Source organism: Anopheles coustani, chromosome 2, assembly GCF_943734705.1.
Source record: "Anopheles coustani chromosome 2, idAnoCousDA_361_x.2, whole genome shotgun sequence".
In the NCBI taxonomy this organism is placed as follows: domain Eukaryota; kingdom Metazoa; phylum Arthropoda; class Insecta; order Diptera; family Culicidae; genus Anopheles; species Anopheles coustani.
The window spans coordinates 23,422,935-23,441,139 of NC_071289.1; the positions used below are offsets into that span (position 1 = coordinate 23,422,935).

The 18,205-nt window shown below is 45.5% G+C and overlaps 4 protein-coding genes across 4 annotated transcripts; 2 read left to right on the forward strand and 2 right to left on the reverse strand.

The window, feature by feature from the left end:
• The first annotated feature begins 984 nt into the window (after positions 1 to 984).
• Positions 985 to 3,669, forward strand: LOC131263505 (uncharacterized). The gene is made up of 2 exons (XM_058265711.1): positions 985 to 1,499; positions 1,575 to 3,669. The coding sequence occupies exons 1-2, from the start codon at positions 985 to 987 to the stop codon at positions 3,265 to 3,267; spliced, it is 2,208 nt and encodes a 735-aa protein (XP_058121694.1). The 3' UTR covers positions 3,268 to 3,669.
• A 62-nt stretch (positions 3,670 to 3,731) lies between these two features.
• Positions 3,732 to 4,945, reverse strand: LOC131264105 (G protein-activated inward rectifier potassium channel 4-like). Its single transcript, XM_058266394.1, has 2 exons — positions 4,784 to 4,945; positions 3,732 to 4,691 (listed from the first exon to the last, which is right to left on the reverse strand). The coding sequence occupies exons 1-2, from the start codon at positions 4,943 to 4,945 to the stop codon at positions 3,732 to 3,734; spliced, it is 1,122 nt and encodes a 373-aa protein (XP_058122377.1).
• A 539-nt stretch (positions 4,946 to 5,484) lies between these two features.
• LOC131264106 (ATP-sensitive inward rectifier potassium channel 11-like) lies at positions 5,485 to 7,830 on the reverse strand. The gene is made up of 6 exons (XM_058266395.1): positions 7,820 to 7,830; positions 7,432 to 7,632; positions 7,141 to 7,268; positions 6,875 to 7,074; positions 5,849 to 6,802; positions 5,485 to 5,766 (listed from the first exon to the last, which is right to left on the reverse strand). Exons 1-6 carry the CDS (start codon positions 7,828 to 7,830, stop codon positions 5,485 to 5,487), a joined length of 1,776 nt encoding a protein of 591 aa, XP_058122378.1.
• Positions 7,831 to 8,683: 853 nt separating this feature from the next.
• On the forward strand, positions 8,684 to 17,408 carry LOC131263503 (uncharacterized). The gene is made up of 8 exons (XM_058265709.1): positions 8,684 to 9,508; positions 9,872 to 10,641; positions 10,773 to 11,028; positions 12,288 to 12,730; positions 13,210 to 14,136; positions 14,229 to 14,325; positions 14,998 to 15,144; positions 15,227 to 17,408. The coding sequence occupies exons 1-8, from the start codon at positions 9,292 to 9,294 to the stop codon at positions 15,931 to 15,933; spliced, it is 3,564 nt and encodes a 1,187-aa protein (XP_058121692.1). The 5' UTR covers positions 8,684 to 9,291; the 3' UTR covers positions 15,934 to 17,408.
• The last annotated feature ends 797 nt before the right edge of the window (positions 17,409 to 18,205 follow it).

An 18,205-nucleotide genomic window follows, 5' to 3' on the forward strand; every position in this document is an offset into this window, starting at 1 on the left:
TATGTATCTTTTATATTAGTTGTACGGGGTATGCCTTCCGTGGACTGCTGGATAATAAAAAATGCGTAGAAACTGACCTATGCTGAATGTGAAATACTACAACCCCAGATACTAAAGATTACAGGAATGCTAGAGAATGAAATATGAGTAAAAGAAAGTGTCCGATGAACGATAGGATGTTGATAAGAGCATGCCAGGGATAAGAAGAAATTTATGGTTCGACTAATTTGTGTAAAGGCATGAACTGAAAGACAACAGAAAACTGCATAGATGCTACTTAGGAATGTTTAAATTCAACAAATAATAAAAAAAACTTACTAATTTTGAAAATAGATGCTTTTTTCTTATTCTTGGTTTTTTTATTCAATAGCCTTATTTAAGCATATGAATCGCCAAAACGGTAATTTTGGACATACATTTATAAACAATTAAAATGAAGATTGCCCTATTTCTATCGCCTCATCGTCTAGAAAATCTTTCGTATACGGTGTATATTATGTTGTTTTTTATTCTACGTCACTACGCACAATAAACAAAAAAGGCTATTGTTGAAAGGTATGAGAAGTTATACGAATGTTTATATTTAAAAAGCAAGACTTTTTATTTGTGTAAATATGATCAAAACCGTGTTTCATACTTTCGGTAATTAACGAATTGTTGATCATTTCAAAAACTCGCCATGATCAGATGTAAACAAACCATGACAGCACTGTCAAATATGTCTAATTATAATTAGTGTATACACCAACCTCTTTGTTGCATGCACTGTGGTATCCCCTTCGCAACCGAAAAATCCAAACAACTGCCATTTGTTTGAATCGGTGCTGCTGAGGCTACGAAGGATTGCGGATCGCCATTTGTTCTAGGCACTAGGACGAATCCTGTGGGTTGAGTGAATTATTGATTTAGCTTGGTTAAATAGTGTTGATTGAGTGTTTTAAGTCGTGAAAACGTTCGAATGAATGCTTCTATCCTGTAAAAACTATGGCAGAGATAATTTCATGCGCCAAGGATACGCAGCTGCACAGCTTCCCGGAGCTAAAACAGCTTTCCACTAGTGCCCATATCGACAGCAACAATGGATCGGATTGTCGGTTTTTCGGGTCCTCGAAGTTATTCGTGCGGGCGAACAAGAACACCGGTATCGAGCTGCTGCGCATCAAAGATGGCGAAGCGCCGGTTGACGGCGCTGCGCCCACTCGATCCATTGCGACCGTAAAGAAAATGATGATCGATAATCTGTACTGCGTGGCGTGTCCAAAGACGGCGAGCAAAGATGAGATTGCAATCGGATTGACGTCCGGCACGGTACGGTTTATGAACTACAAGAAGGCCAACTTTACCAAGCGGTTCGATTCCGAGCGGATTACGAACAGCGTCACGTTCATGGACTTTAATGCGACGGATGATTTCCTGGCGGCAGTGTACGAAAATGGGCTGGTAAATGTTTACGGAATGAAGACAAGCTCAAAGTTGCACACGCTAGCATTCGATAAGAAGTAAGTCGTTCGTCACCTTTACAACATGGGTCCGAACAAAATAAAAATATCCATCACCAACGTTCTTCTTTACAGCACAAACAAGGCACGCTTTCATCCTACGAAACGGTTCCACATGGCAGTAGCATCGGACAAAGGTGCGGTCGTGGTTTACGATTCTCAGGCAAAGAAAACTCTGTTCTCTCAACCAACGGCTCACGGAGCGCCCTGTCGCGATGTGGGCATGGTCGAATCATTTCCGGACTACGTTTTCTCCGTTGGCTATGATAGTGTGATCAATGTGTTTGATACACGCCGCAAGGACGTGGCTTACCATATACAGTCAAACTATCCCTTCGAGTCGCTGGCGATCGCGGAGGATGGTCACCACTTCGCTGTGGGCAATTTGAAGGGTTACGTGTACGGTTACGACTTGCGCAACCTGCAGCAACCGCTCAACATGAAGCAGATCCACCAGAGCAACGTCACCAGCTTGACGTTCGTTCCCAAGGCCAAGGACGGCTCAAGCAGGCGAAGTATGATCGAGCTGGACGAGTCGCGAAAGGTTAGCTCTCGCGGAGTTAGAATCAGTGAAGGTGGTGTAAGGGCCAATGGAACACCGGAAATGGGACAGGCAGCAAACGAAAAGGAAAAACAGCACGACAGTTTCATTGGAGATATTGATCAGTTCATGCAACGACGTGAGCCTACGTTGGGCTGTATGTCTCGGCTGAGCACATCGTCCCGGTTGAGTGGCGAATCGCCGAATCGTTTGGCGGGAAACAATTTGCTGGGCTTCTTGGATGATCTTTCTGACTGTCATACTGATCTGGACGATACGGACGGATTGTCGGAATCGAATCATGCACGTGACCAACAGCATGCTTCTGGGTCTACGCCTGAGCCAGAATTGAACATTGATGAAAGTTTCATCAATACCACTCGTCTGATAAAGCGCATCAAAGCGAATGGTGGTGGGCGACCGAATGCCAGCGCCGGTGATCGCCTGAACAAGAAAGGAATGGTCGACAATTTGGAACACATCAACGAAGAAGCATCCGACATCGGGGAAACTGAAAATGAAGGCACTGAAGAAAGTGGCGTCATTGTGGTTGGTGCTAAAAGCGAAACTAACAAGAAACCACCACAGCTTAGCATTAATCGTGTGCTCCTCGAAAGCCAGCAGGAAAACAAAGCAGTAAAGGCTGTTACGCAACAAGATAGCCGTAAGTTGCTGAGCGTCCCTAGTGAACTATCAACTCCTACGGTGGATGGAAAAGAAAACAATTCTCGTTCGATGATGGCGGCCGCTGTTTTCCGGCATGAGGATTGCCCCGCTACGGCCGCAGAACCTTCGACGACCAATCACCTTGGTCCGGAAGCGAATGAAGATTCCCTCAAGCGACCGGCCATCGATCAGCAGCCACTGACGAAACAACAACAGCGAACTAGTACAAGTGGATTGCAGGTCCCTGTGCAGCAGCAGCAACAGCTCAGTGCCGAAATAGCCGAGCTGCGAAAAGCAATGATGGACCAGTTTCAGAAGAGCACGATCCAGCAGGTGGACGCGGAACAAGCGATGAGGAGCCACCTTTGGATGTGTATGTTCAATCTGTGGAGGGAAACGCACCAGAAGCTAGAGTCGATCGAGCAGACCGTAAATGCCGGCTTTGGGTTGCTGCTGCCGAGGGATGAGTTTGCTCAACAATTCATAAGCATGCGAGCAGAAAATGAAGCTTTGCGAAACCGACTGAGAGAGCTGGAAGAACAAGGGAAGCGTGGAAATTAGCAGCAGCGTAGAAAGGGTAGATCATTCAAGTCCCTCCGGGGTTTAAATAATACACAGTAAGACTAGTTCGATTTAATTGTCAGACTTTGCTGCTTCCATTTGAAATTCGTTTATTTGAAGTTTTGTGTTGATATAATGTTTTTTTTGATAAGGAGTAATTCCGTATATGCTGAAAAACGTACCATTAAAATAACTTTTATAGTATGGCATTATGTACAAAATATGGTTTTAAGGCCTATAGGCAAATATTCTCCGTACAAATTCGATTATCATCTCAGCAATCCAGTCTGGCTTAAGTAGACCGAACTCAACTGAAAGCTATGAAATAGACATTTTAAGGATAAGTTTAAACGTGAAAATAGATCTTTCGTTACAACGAATCAAGGAAGCTTTTCTTTTTGATGGAGCAATGATGTAAAATAGGATGTGTTTCTTTTACTTCTGGCTTTACTGGAAATGGTTTCTTACGCTTCGGTTTCGGGGGTTTGAACCTGGGTTCCTGGTTGCTCGTTCTTGGTTTGGCTTTGGCTTAATTGGCGCCTTATTTGATCCAGGTGACGGGCGCTGCATAGTGGCGTATCGACCTGTTCCAGGTCGTGCATTTGCTCATTAACTGCGACGTAGCTCTGCTTTCTCGAATCGTACTCGACGATGTTGCGGAACCGATGGCCCCAGCAGATCTCCGCCGGCATGTAGGACGTGCGTGCCTGGTTGATCTGCCCTGTCGTCATTGTACCACCCGTCATCGTGATAACGATTTCGAAATTCCGCTCCAGCAGGTCAGCTGCCGACACCCCGTAAAGCGGGCTCTCGCTGTCGATCACGTGACACACGGTGACGGGCCACAGCAGTATCAGCCGACCATCGTTTTCTAGCTTCAGGTACGACTCGTGCTTCTCGATCTCCTCTCCCTCAGCCGTACGGCGTGATTCGAGGAGTACCGCCGAAACTTTCGTTTCGATCGCGTGCTGCCAGCGACGATCGCAGATGCGAAATACAAAGCACAGCTTACCATCGCGTAGGCAAACGACCGCCCGACGACTGAACTTCGTCTCTGAGATCTTCTGCGGGGGACGGACCATCTTGGCGTATACTATGCCAAGGATCGCTGCGTCGATCAGCAGACCGACTATCAACTGTATCGTGAGCAAACCGAACGATTCCGGGCACTCCTCCGTCGGCACCTTGGCACCGTAACCGGTGGATATCTGTGTTTCCATACTGAACAGCAGAAAGCCAACAAAATCGGACACACCGTCCACACAGGGCATGACACCGTCGAATAACCGTTCGCCGGTCGCCGGATCAAGTGCTAGATCCCCGTGTGCGTACGATAGGATGTACCAGAGGCCGGCAAAGAATGTCCAACTGCCAATGTAGCTCAATACGAACACGGCCAAGGCATAGCGCCATTTTTCTTCCACCTGCAGACCATTTTCAAAATAGAAACTTTTCATTCACTATGGCGATGTTCCTCAAAGATCCCTTGTGACACAAGGACGGGTTTTAAACTTACCAAAGTTGTAACAAGATCCTTCACGAAGCGGATGGATCGTTGCGGTAGGTTATAGATTCGTACGTTTCGTTCACCGATTTTATTAACGACACGTGACACCTTCGTAAACGGTTCACCGAAGTTCTCTTCGGGACAAAGCTCTACTTCCTCCGGTTGACCCATCTTTTTAACGACGGACTTTCACGACAGTTGTTCCGTCTTCCAACCGTTGTTGAAGGCAGTTTTCGGCGTCACTGATAAGATATTACAGATGCACAGCTCCAAGCGACCGCTGGAGATGTGGTTATCAGCACGAAATGTTTGTGTAGCTGATCCCTTGATAGGTTAATTTAAGCCGAACAGAATGGTACGGTACCTCCCACCAAGACTGAGCGGACGGTGCAAAGAATTAAGCCAATTGCAAACGAAGCTCCATTCGGCAGAGAATGAGAGAACGAGGTCGGTCATGGAAGCTGAGCCGCGTGGGACTGTATCTAATCTTGTCCATCGTGTAAAGCAGATTTTGGATCACATCATTTGAAGGTCAGCAATATGGCCAGATAGTATGAAGCGTCGGATAATTGAGCTACGTTAATTTGTTTTCTTAGTTGTCGACTAGGTATGTTCCTCTTATATTCATGAAAATATTCAACTACTTTCACTTCTACCGATAGTAATTGCTAAAATAAAATACAGTATTTACACATTTCATTATTTGAGGATTACAGAGGCTTTCCATTTTCCACATTTGCCTCTTTTTCAGTTATGTCGATGGGCTCTAGATCGGTTTTTGCATGCGCAAGGTTGCTATTCGCTTCAGTGGACTCTCGATCAACCACTTTACCGTCGTCAACAGTAACGCAGACAGAGTTACCTTCTTTCTGTCTATCGTCTTCCACCGAGCCTTCGATATCATCCTCCTCCTCGGAATAGATATCGTTGAAGCGCACGTAGGAGCTGGGATTGCTACGTAATCGGTTGCTGATTTTCGATCGAAAAGATGTCTGGAAAGAAAATGGTTTCAGCATGAAATGCATTGGTGAACTGTTTCCTTGAGAAGATTTTTCGTCCCGGTGAATAACATACCCCTAGCCTACTGTCCTCATCTGCTCGTGAAAACTCGTCAAAGCGGTTCCGTTCGTTCTGCAGCTCGTCGATCACCTCTTCCAGCTGCCGGGCGCTACAGAGTGGCGTGTCCACCTCCTCCAGTAGATCGAGCTGCTCGTTCATGGCCACGTAACACTCGCGCTGCGCATCGTACTCGATGATATTCTGAAACCGATGGCCCCACAGGATCTCCATCGGTAGGTAGGACGTGCGTGCCTGCGTCGTTTGGCCCGTCGTCATCGTTCCGCCCGTCATCGTGACAACGATCTCGAATCGCCGATCGAGTAGATCGGTGGCCGAAATGTCGTACAGTGGGCTGTATCGATCGATCACGTGGCACACCGTGATGGGCCATAGGGCCAAAATGTGCCCATTGTTCTGCAACCGAAGGCGCGATTCACAGCGTTCCACCACGCTCGTGCCCGGATGGCGCCGGGGTTCGAGCATCGTTGCCGTCACCTTCGTCCCGATCGCATGCTGCTGCTTTTGGTCGCACACACGAAACACCAAGCACAGCCGACCATCCCGCTGGCAGATGACGGCCTTTCGGCTAAATTTCATTTCGAAGCTTCGCTTGGGTGTGCGAATCATTTTGGCATACACGACACCAACCATCGCCCCGCCAATGACCATCCCGAACACGATCTGCACCAGCAGCAAAAAGAACGCCTCCGGGCACTCCTCCGTCGGTACGATCACACCGTACCCGGTCGAGACTTGCGTTTCGACGCTGAACAGCAGAAAGCCGGTGAAGGTGGTGGTACCCTCGACACACGGCTTATTGCCGTCCCCAAGCCGTTCGCCCGTTTTTGGATCCTTTTCCAGATCGCCGTGGGCGTACGCGATCAGATACCAAAGGACGGCAAAAAACAGCCAGCTAAGGCAGAAGCTCAGCACGAACAACATCAGCGTGTAGCGCCATTGCTCGTCAACCTGGTGTGAGTAGGAAAGAGGGGCACAGGTGATGGCTACAGATAATTTGGATAATTCAACACTTTTACCTACCAAGGTTGTGGCAATATCTCTCGCAAACCGAATCGATCGTTGAGGCAAATGGGCCAGGTGTACGTTGCCTTCACCTTTTTTGGTGACGACACGTCGGGCTTTGACAGCACGTGTCCCTTGATGCTGTGGATCACGCCGCAGTCGAAGGTTCTGTAGGCTTCGAGCACTCTGTATGGTAATGGGGAACATAGGATCCCTTTCTGGGGAGAAAAAAAGCAATTTAAAAAAATAGATATTTCGGAGTTCATTTTTAACGAAATAGTTACCTGTTTCCGCATTTGTGAAAGCTGTCCCTTGGTCGGGATTACTGCTACCATCTTCCGGTCCAAGGTCGTTGATGATATGCTGATCTTTGCGATCGATTTCCGATTCGGAACTCACATCATCTTCTATCCTAAAAAAATGTGAATATTTTCAAAATTGTATATTATAGCTTAGGTGTATAAAGAATGAAACAAATCTACAAAACACAATATTTCTAATCAGCTGCCCGGTTCACGTGCGTGTTTGTTTGAAAACATTTCCGGATGCCGTTCGCGATGCGTCATATGGCTTACCATAGTCTATTTCTATCGAATGCCGGTCGGCGAATGTGATAAGGACTGCCAGGCGCGGTCCAGGAGTTTCGCTCGTTATCGTAGTCCACTATCTTGATCGGCCGCGAGAATCGATATTCGATATGTTGCTGTTGCTGTTCCTGTACGTTCAGCCAGTGCCGCCTTTGGGAGTACGGACTTCCGTCTAGCGAATCCATTTTACTGTAGCAGGAGAATAATGTTTTAAATAAATTTATTTTATATTGACTTACAATTGTACATTGAGGCTGAAACACGTGTTAGAATGGATGAAAATCCAATACACTTGTAAATGAAAGTGATAACCGTAAGTAGATTTTATGAAATAATAACTGTTGCGAAAGAAAATACTACAATACTGGATATTTACTCTAAGCTCATGTTCACCGTCACTTAGATCACGGATGACTACACCGGGTGGACATTCGAGTTAAAGAGAGTGTGCGCGACTGAGTAGACGATTTCCAAATCAGATTTTGATATGTAGTAAACATCGGAACAGATAGACGGACCGTAAAAATGGTTCCCCTATTCCGGGTGATTGATGATAAGATATGGGGTCGTCGTTGCGTCGCACTTATATTGTTTCTAATGTGCGAATATCAGCTGCAAGTTGGGAAATGATGAAGGAAAAAATTGACTTCCAAAAATAAAATAAATTGAGTTCGAGTGGCAAAAATTTTTGATGGGTAATGTTTTGAGTTGAATTTTAAATCCGTTATTTAACGATACTCCAAGGCAACCTCTGAGCAAACAATGCAAGGTTTTAAATTTATTTAAAGCAGATTTACAGAGATAACTACCAATTTTTAAATTTTTATTTTTAAAATTTACGCACATGAAAAATAACAAGTTCTACCATCTAGGCAAACTGTCAAAATGATCGACGATTGTCATGTCATGTCAGAGGTGTCGTTCGAGACTCCCCTTCTAAAACTATCCCCTGGTCTAAACAGAAGAAGAAGCTTGCACGATTTTGACAGATCGCCAGTATTTTGTGAGAAAAGTTGACTTTTTACTACGCACAGAGTAAGAACGAGGAGTGTTTGAGGCTAAACTTTACGATAACAAATCCTTTAACTATTTGCTAGGCGAAGAACAAATAGCGCGGGAGTGTTTTCGTAAGCGGGAGGCGGTTCTGGTGCATTCTGTTTCGTGCACTTCGAAGTTTCGATGCCAGTGGCGATAGCGTTTGTTGTTCTGTTGGGTCCTCGGAGAAGGCGAATGGTGGTACTCGATCAACACGAAGTGCTTTAGCGAAAAAGGTTGAGCACAACAGTTGAATAAGCATTTCTCATCGCTACAAAGACCAACGATTGCCTGTAGCTGGTGAAACTGATTGAACTAAGTTGTATTCCACGTCGAGGTGCACCAGCGTGTTATGCATCTTCCTTTGCAGTGTTATTTATGTCCGGTCTTTTAAAGATACCATGCTGCGCGTCGAAAAACGCTTCCAGTGGTCCAACGGTAATAACGATCGACTGAATAGAATGGCCCACTAAGGCAAAACTTTTCTTAAGTTACAAAATTTTGTTTGGAAGTGGCTCGTTGTTAGGGAAAGTGTGGTTCTTGACGAAGCGGTTCGCCACGCCTCCTGCGAACCGGTGCAGATGTGATGCCATATCGGAAAAGGCGGCGGTTTGCGGTTTTGCCTACGAGTGAATAGCGAGTTTGTAACCGTTCTATTACCGTAACAATGGCTGTCCGGTGTGTAGTTTCCACACCGAAAAGTTAAACGAGAGGAACCAGAGTCGAGCATCGACGGGTCGCGAAGCGTTTTGTGGGACGCACATGCCAGTGTGCCGCACCTGCGGACGACGGTGGTAAACAAAAACGAACGAAATGTCGACAAAAACAACGACAACCACTACGACGGTGACCGGTCGAGGTGGCAGTAGCAGCAGCAGTTCTGGGGAGTTTGATGTGGCCGCGTTCGAGAAGCGGCTCCGAGATCTAAAGGATACGCAGGAAAGTGTACAGCATCTGTCGAGCTGGTGCCTTTCGAAGCGGGCGCACCACAAAAAGATCGTCAGTAGTTGGTTGAACGTGTTGAAGCAAGGTAAGTCCTGCCAACGTTTATCCGGAATGTTGGCACCATATAGTTCATCTCTGGTAGCTCAAGTTCACATGGGAGTATTTTGTATGGTGGTAACATGAATTAACTTGTTTGATTAAAATAATTTTCAAGTGTTAATCTTGATTTAAAGGCTTCTGGTTATACTTGTTCTAACGTTTAGTAATTCTGGATGTGACAGGGAAACAAGACGAATATTTTAAGTTCAGATAGAAAATCTCATCGAATCGACTGATTATTTCAAACGATTTCTGTTTATGCAAATACTAACAAGAATGGATTTAAAAATGATATCATCAAGATCGCTTTAAGGCATGAATTAAGAGGTTTTATTTTGTCTTGTTTCAGTGAAAATCGAAAGCCGCCTTACGCTGTTCCACCTGGCCAATGATGTTATACAGTACAGCAAGCGCAAGAACTACGAGTTCGTCGACAGCTGGGGCACGTACCTGCAGAAGGCGACCACCCTCGTCCGGGACGAGAAAGTCAAGCATAAAATATTGCGCATCTTCAAGATCTGGGAGCAGCGTGACATCTACAACGAGGAGTTCCTGGCTGACCTGAACGGGCTCCTTAGCGCGACCACATCCTCGGCCAAAAAGCTCCAACAGCAGCAGCAACAGCAGCAGCAGCAGCAACAACAACAACAACAGCTGCAGCAACAACAACAGCAGCAGCTGCAACAACAGAAAGAACAACAGAAGGAAGAACTGAAACGGCAGCAACAGCCGGAACAAGCCTCGACATCGGCACTGTCCGGCGTGGTATCGACGGACTCCAGCAAAGCGAAGCACGTGTGGGATGATTTCCAGGCGACGCAACTTGCAACCGCGATACGCGACTGCGTGAAGCTTCAGAGCGATACGGACCAAACGTTCAAGGGTCTGAACAAGAAGCCAAGTGTCGAGGTCGAGCCGGTGATGAACTCGGTCAAAGGAAAGGACCGCAAGCGGGTGGAGGAGGTTGTGCACGAACTGGAGGAACAGGTCGAACAGCATGAAAGCTTTGTGGAGGTGCTAAAGGCGGAACAGCAGTCGAGGCGGGAGCTGCTGAATGTGCTGCAGCAGGCACAAGCGTTCTACGACCATCAGCGCGCTGATGCGAAAGTTGTTGTGGTTGTAAGTAGTTTTTTTCTTCTCCCCCATGCGCTATCTTTCCCTTCATCCTTTTCTGTAACCCTTTATTAGTATTACTACAATGGTAAAAAGAATACCCTTTTGTAAATTTAAAACTGTTTATTTCGTCCTAGGCATATTCGAGGTTTTCCAGCCATCTGCGAAGCATGAAAAAGCGCTTGGACGACTTGACGGCGCTGAGCCCGATACCGTCGCCCGATGTGAACGCACCCTCGCCGGTTCCAACGGACGGGGACAACATACTGCCAAACGAGGGAACCTACTTCAACATACAGCAGCACCATCGGCAAAGCTATATGGACGGCGGCAAGCTGCCGTTCGATTTAAACGACTTCAACCGGAGCGATTCCCCTCAGGTTCACCACAGTGGTAAGTGCCTGCCCGTAGAAATGTGTTTGTGTGTGTATGGAAGGATGGGGATGGTATGGTAACAATATTAGAAAAGTCAATTTAGTATGATATATTGCAACAGGGAAAGATTGTGGTACAATTGTTTTTTTGTTTTTCAATACTTAATTTACTGTAAAACATTTTGGGCAGTATTGTTGTTTTATTTTTTGTTTCCGTTTCAAAGACTCGTTGAATTAAGCCATGTCAACATTGACTTAAACAGTCAATGCTTGCACTGTGGATTAGATGCGATTCGATTACAACTTGTTTTGTGCGTTATTTAGTATATTTTTTTTATGTGGCTTAGAAGATGTGTAACCGATGCTACCTATTTTTCGCAAAAAAGAATTAAATGCTTCTGCTTTCTTATGTGTTTCATATTGATTTGAAATTGAACAAAATTGTATGTTGAAGGCTATTTAGTTTTAGCGAAAATCTTTCGTCAAAACTATTGACGACCTCGTCCTTCAAAGTTAATGTTAATTGATGGAAGTTATGTCCAAAACGTTCCAAATTTGCAATATTGTTTAGGAATCTTATTATTCAGTAAAGTACACTACAGTTTGTTTAGACCCACAGCTTATGTCGTGATTTTATTGATCATGAGCATTGTTTCACGTTTTGGTCCTTGCGTACCCCACACTCTATTCGTTAAGGCTTTTACGACTACACACCGATGCGATGATTTCATTGTCCCGAAATTTGAATTGTCGGTACACTTTTTTCAAAATGTGCATTTAGAAGTTTTTTTGTTTGGTTTTTTCTTCTAGTTTGATTTTGGGTTTGATTTATATTTTTCCTTATTTGCTTGAATTTATTTCATTTGTTTCGCTTGCACTAGTTAATTTTAGTTTCAAGTTTCTATTTTGTTTAAAGCTGTACGAATTATTAGAAAAAAGTGTTTCGCTGCTTAGTGAAAGATAAGTCTAGTGTAAGAAAATGTTCTTTTGTTTTTGTGGGGAAAACATTCAATGATCATGTATTTGGAAGGTAGAGCACAACGCACTAGCATCAACGAGCTACGCACGATTCGTTACGATAATGATGTTGCTGATGTAGTTCTTTCATCTTTTTTCTGTCCGTCTATCTTTTTACTCCCCCTGTGGCAAACAAACAAAAAACCAAACATTGCGCGGTAATGTGCGGGACAGTGCAACCGATTGAAGTGATACATTCGCGTAAGGAGGAATCGGAAGGGGTGAACGATTTCCTGAAGACTTTTTTCCCCGATCCATCAGGTTACCACGGTGGCCAAGCGGTACCATCGTCGTCGGCGGCGGTGTCGTCGGGTGGCGTTGGGCTTGGGCTAGGCGGCGGTCTCGTAGCGCCCCCGCAACCCCCTCCCGGAATGGTGCCACATCCGTACGGCGGTGGTGGTGGTGGTGGTGGGGGAGGAGGAGGAGGTGGTGGTGGTGGTCTGGTGAATCCGTGGGTCACGTCCACACCACGTGGCCCCGGGCCTGGCGTAGTTGGTGGTTATGGAAATCTGCCTCCGCCACCGTACGGCAATCCGGGATTGCTGGGTGACTACGGTTCTCCGCAGCCGCCACCCGGTTTGGGACGGAATGCCGGCCCCGTAACGTCACCGCTTCTTCCCCCTCCGATGCCACCGCTCAATCTCGACGAGTCCGATGAGTACAATTCGACCTGGGATATGCCAATGACATGGGATGGAACACATGTAAGTATAATGCCATTACAAAGCTGGAAGTTTTTTTTTAATTTTTCAGGTGAATTAAGGGTTCTAAGGGGAATAGTTTGTTTCCGGTGAACACTGTTATTTTCGCATATAACATTGAATGACATTATTTTTAAACTTTTCTCCATCAAAATCCAGATAGTTCAGTTGCAACATTCTTTACCTTTTTCAAATTTAGTCGAAAGTAAATTCAGAAAGTCATCAAGTATTTGATGAGATAAGTAAAAAAAAAGTTTGGTAAAATATTAAATAAGATTCCTACTTTGAATTTCGATACAAAAGGTAAAAAGCATTGGGTCCTGTAAAGGTCGGGGCCTAAAGCAGTTTATTAGTTTACTTGGGCTTTGATTCACCAACAAAATACTGTACATAATGTTGTCCATACGTTACGGTCTGGCTAAAGTAGAAAGAAGCATAATAACGTCATTTGTTGCCGATAATATATCTCTTTTTGTCTCTAGGATTCGTCCGGATTCCAGAACCTAGATCCAACGGTGTCACCGTCGCATTACGACCGGAAAGGTATGAATGCCAGCAACATTATGATCGACTACGGCGACGGCAGTAGTGGCGACGGCGGGCATCAAGACGTCGACCATCGGCAGCTGCAAAACAGCATGACACTGTTCGCAAAGGACAAGGGACGGCTTGCAGACGTCGACCACCGGAACCTCATCTCCCTGACTGGCTCGCCGGGCGGTCCTCCGCCGAAGGGTGGTGGCATGAACGACATGGACATAGACGACCATGACGACGACAACGCAGAGCACCATCATCAGCATCATCGTCGTCACAATCATCATCAGCAGCAGCAGCTACATCATCAGCACCGAATGTCATCGACGGGTGCCAGTAGACGGCCAACGACGGCGGGTGGTGGTGGCTACAATGCGCGCAAATCCGGCCCACAACCCGTACCTGCCCCACAGCAACAAGCCATCTGGGCGACGGGGAACGCATTTTCATCGACGTCACTCGACGTCGACCAGCGTCTTCCTGCCACCAGTGGCAACGGTTTGGGCTCGTCAGCATTGACAGTCGTAGTCCCGACGGCGGCCGATGATTCCGGGGACGAGAGTGTTGCAACCGGTGCCGCCGAACCGCCGCCGGGTGATGAGTCAAAGGATCTCGACATGCGAATACAATCGCTGCAAGACGCGATCGCTGCCCAAATAGCAAACAATGGTACCGGTTCCAACTTCGTCCTGCCCAATTCTTTGCAACGACTCGGGGACGGAATGGCTTCGGACGACGAAAACGTAGCTCCGCTTCGAGAGGCCAACGAAGAGCAGCACGGTAACACAACGCTCGACGACAGTGGCGAAGGCGATCTGAGCCTTCCGGAGCTGCAGACACCGGTTTCGTTGCTGGAAATTGATGACTTTTTGGTAAATTACCTTTGCGACTAGTCACCGCCACTTTTGTTTTATTATTTTACAACTAATGTTTCACATTTCTTAACCTACATGCTTTACTTTAGCAAAATTTCGAACGGGAACGCTTCGACCTGACCAAACCGCCAGCTTTGCTGATGAGCAATCAGACGGAATCGTCGCAGTCTCCTCCACCTACCTCAGGTGAGTGTGTCGTATTATGTTGCACTTCTATTGCTTTTGTTTATTGCATGGTTTTTTTCTTCTTGGCGTAACGACCGTATTCGGATATACCTGCCATATCAAGGGCTTACTAGATTTTTTCCCTTTGGGAAAAAGTGGGTTCGGTCTCCGTTGGGATTCGGTGCATATCTAGAACAAAATGCCCTTAATGTTGGGGCAGCGGTCACGGGCTCATACAAACAGTCCCCTGAAGTTATATGAAACGACGGCATTTGAGAGGATTGTCTAGTCGATTGTCTAGACTCTAGAGGGATTTCAGTGAAAGATTGCATTCGTCTGCTAGCACCATTGTAATTTGCTGATGAAGTTTAAATAAATAAATCCTTTACACCTGTTCCGGTGCGAAATGAAAATGCGGTGGCTGACCAAAGCTTCTACATCCTCACGTTTTCTGCTTCTTAGTATTTTTTTTCTGGTTTCTAACACAATAACCTTTCCAGTGCTGTCAGATTTATCTTTACATTTGCTTAAATTTATAGCAAAAATTCGTCACGCGCCCTGTATATGAGCACTTAACCATATTACCTTGCCTTATTATTTATTCTATTAATCTGTCGTCCTCTTGTCGTCGTCAATCTGACTCTCGATTTTTATGTGACAACCCTTTTTAATCCTTTTTGCGTTTTCATGTAGAACACTCCGGAACGGGAGGAGATGGTAGAAAGAATCCCGCCGATAACAACGAGAGTGTCGACATGGACCTATCAGACGAAGAAAACGACGGTCAGCAGCAACAGCATCATCACCAAGCGATCCAACGATCACCGCCAGAAGCAGCAGGTAATTGACACTTTATGCGGTTCATGTTTCCGTGTACCGTTTTCTTCACCGACACATTTGTTGCATTAATTCCCTATTGCAGCTCACCTTCCAAGCGCCATGGACGAAAACAGCAGCGACACGATTGGCAAGGATGAGTCGGTCCAAGGTCGTACACCGGCGAACAACAACAGTAGCAGCAACGGCCTCGGTACGGCCTCCAACAGCAACAGTGGTAGCGATACGCCAACACCACCAAACCACCAGCGACCACCACTACTTCCCGATCCAACCTTCCCACCGACCGGTGGAAGCCGGGCGAAATGGGATCTTCCACCGCCCAGCCTGATGAGCCTGACCGGGCTCGGTAACTTCGGTGCGGTTCTGCCTCCCCCGAGTCTGGTGGGCAACCTTAACCATCCGCCACCGGGAACGTCGTCGCATCTGCCGCAGATCTGGGCCGACCAGCCACCGCCACCGGCAGGAATTGACGTGCCGACGGGACTGTTCAGTTCGCCCAATCGGCCTCCCCCATCGCTTCCGTTCGGCGCCGTTGTTGGTCAACCGATCAAAGGCAACAATAACTATCGGGGAGGAACCCCACGCGGGCGAGGACACCACAATCGTAACGCGCCGTACTTCCGCGGCGGATTGATGATGGGTGGCGCTGTCGGTCCGTTCATGGCAGCGGGTGGTGGCGGCGGTGGAGGCAATGGATCCCCGGGAATGCGTGGCGGTGGCTACCGGGGAGGAGGCGGTGGTAACGGGGGAAAATTCCGCGGCGGTGGAAACAATCGTGGTGGTTGGTAATAAAATGGCAACGACAAACGTGGGGAGAAACAGAAACGAGCAGGAGCGGATTGAAAGAGAGAGAAAGTAAAGCGAAAAAGGATCAGCATGTAAAATTGACTATAATAATTCATAATGTTTACGAGTAACACATTATAACCCTGAAACATACGTAGTTCCTTGAGGGGAGAGTTGGAACAGAACAGCATAGTACGAATATACAAAAGTGTTTACATTCTTATTGAGAGTAAGCAAAGTAGGTAGAAAGAAGTGTTAAGGTGTTAAGGAGCGTAGGTCAAAGGGACCGCACTGCGTGCGTGAATCCCTCGGATTCGGTAAGGATTTGTAAATATATAAATAGAGGATGGCAGGTGAACACAGAAAGCAACAAACGAGGAAAATAGTTTAATTATGCGATTTAAAAGGAATGCAAAAAATGATCTTTTTATAGATATATTTCACTCTCTCTCTCTCTCTTGCTCCGATTCTCTTTCGATTCACGGATAAAGTGCATGAGAATGTCGAAGGCAAAGAATGGGTGCGCAGAGTATAGTGTCAGGGAAATGTTTGTCAAAATTGTTTAGTTTGTAAGAGACTTGAATTTTCACACACACACACACACGCGGCCAGGGACAAAAGAAGACGAACCCGACCGGACGACACGGGAGAGCGATTGGTGGGTAAAGTGGCGTGAATGGATGGGAAGAAATCATTACATTACTCGATGTTTGTATACAGTCCTGTAGGGACTCCGCTTGGTTGATACAATAACGGAAGAATAACGGTTCTTCGCGAGCTACTAGATGTTAGCTGTAAGCAAGTCTCTGAAAAAGTATAACGTATCAAAGCAGTCCCCGATTCATAATGCGATAGGATGGAAATGGATTACGAACCTTGTAACAGATCGTGTTTTTTTTATTTGCCTGAATTAAGCGGTTTGTCTATGGTTTGGTGAAACTATCATGTTTATATCACGTTTGCTTTCGACAATGTTTCGCATTGTTGGTATGACACATTTTTTCGCGTTTTTATTTTATTTGTTTGTGAACATTTTGCACGATCTCTAGACCGGTAATCACGAACGATCAGAAATTTTGGGTAGATTAGTTTTGTTTGTCAAACGTTTTTCCCTGTGCACAATCAAAGTAAGCAATACAACGTGGTCGTAGAACAGCTTGTGTAACGTTGTATCTATTGGAAAACAGGACTATCCCTGGAGGTAAATAAGAAGGAAGTAGCAGGGTGCCCTTTAGATAAACAAACGAACCACCCTGAAAAGAATAGAGGGTAATATGCTATTTACTTTGCTGGAAATTTGTTTGTTAGGATTAAACAGGCTGAAAAAATGAAGAACAACCAACCGATGGAAACAGCTTTAGTTTCTTCTTCACATCTCTTCAACTGATGCTTCACCTTAGAAACTAGATGTTCTGATATGGATAATTGAACGATAGAAATAAACTGAATTGTGTTAAACTGGTGGTACTCGGGTGGAATGGGTGCTTTTTCACGCGGTTGACACCGAAGAGGGTAGCACGACGGTAGAAATTAACCCTTATATATTTGAGATATCATTCCTTTCCATTGCGTCCTATTGTTATTGCTTTCTTGACCCAAGCCTTTTTCGTTCTTTCCCGGGAGAAGGCGTTTTAATTTTTACAAGCCTTTATGCTTTGATTTTTTTTAATTCCATGAATTTTAACTTAACTTATGGTTTTTGGATTCATTTTAACGAACAAAACCAACAACACTCAACACTGTTTTAATATGGTGTTATATTGTTGTGTCCAACTATTCAATTATGTGCTGTTTTGGCCCTGGTTTCGGTTTGCAGGTTTCTAAAATAATCAAATTTTTCAAATGCTCATGGCGTAGAAGGTTATTAGAGCTTGTTTTTGCTGCTTCTGAATGAATATGTACGCAAGCATAATTCAACAAAACATATCGCGCGGGCAAACAATGCTTTTATTCGCTATCAACTATTTTGAAACCCATTTTCTGGTCGATGAATGGTTTGATTCCTGCTCGCAAAAGCTCTGTTGGCATCTTTCCGAAAAGCAATACAAAAGGTCAGACACATAATTAATAGAACGAAGCTAATTTAAGGTCATGTAGGGCTAATGAATACGAAAAGGAATCTAATAAATTTGGTAAGAAGCAACGATGAAGCGAAACCAATAGTTGCCGAACAAGTGGTTGAATTTATGAAATCACTTATGTAACGACCGATATAAACAAATTTGAAAAGTAATGTACGTCAAGAAGCCGTTATTCTGAGAACACAGTTTGTTTT

Bases quoted from the DNA above. Each gene is read 5' to 3' on its own strand.
- LOC131263503 (XM_058265709.1), top strand. From the start codon at position 9,292: ATGTCGACAAAAACAACGACAACCACTACGACGGTGACCGGTCGAGGT. The intron at 14,137-14,228 runs GTAAATTACCTT...GCTTTACTTTAG, and splicing joins TGGAAATTGATGACTTTTTG to CAAAATTTCGAACGGGAACG. The intron at 14,326-14,997 runs GTGAGTGTGTCG...GTTTTCATGTAG, and splicing joins GTCTCCTCCACCTACCTCAG to AACACTCCGGAACGGGAGGA.
- LOC131264106 (XM_058266395.1), bottom strand. The intron at 7,075-7,140 runs GTAACTATTTCG...TTTTCTCCCCAG, and splicing joins TTTCACAAATGCGGAAACAG to AAAGGGATCCTATGTTCCCC. The intron at 6,803-6,874 runs GTAGGTAAAAGT...TACTCACACCAG, and splicing joins GAGATATTGCCACAACCTTG to GTTGACGAGCAATGGCGCTA.
- LOC131264105 (XM_058266394.1), bottom strand. From the start codon at position 4,945: ATGGGTCAACCGGAGGAAGTAGAGCTTTGTCCCGAAGAGAACTTCGGT. The intron at 4,692-4,783 runs GTAAGTTTAAAA...AATGGTCTGCAG, and splicing joins AGGATCTTGTTACAACTTTG to GTGGAAGAAAAATGGCGCTA.
- LOC131263505 (XM_058265711.1), top strand. From the start codon at position 985: ATGGCAGAGATAATTTCATGCGCCAAGGATACGCAGCTGCACAGCTTC. The intron at 1,500-1,574 runs GTAAGTCGTTCG...TCTTCTTTACAG, and splicing joins ACGCTAGCATTCGATAAGAA to CACAAACAAGGCACGCTTTC.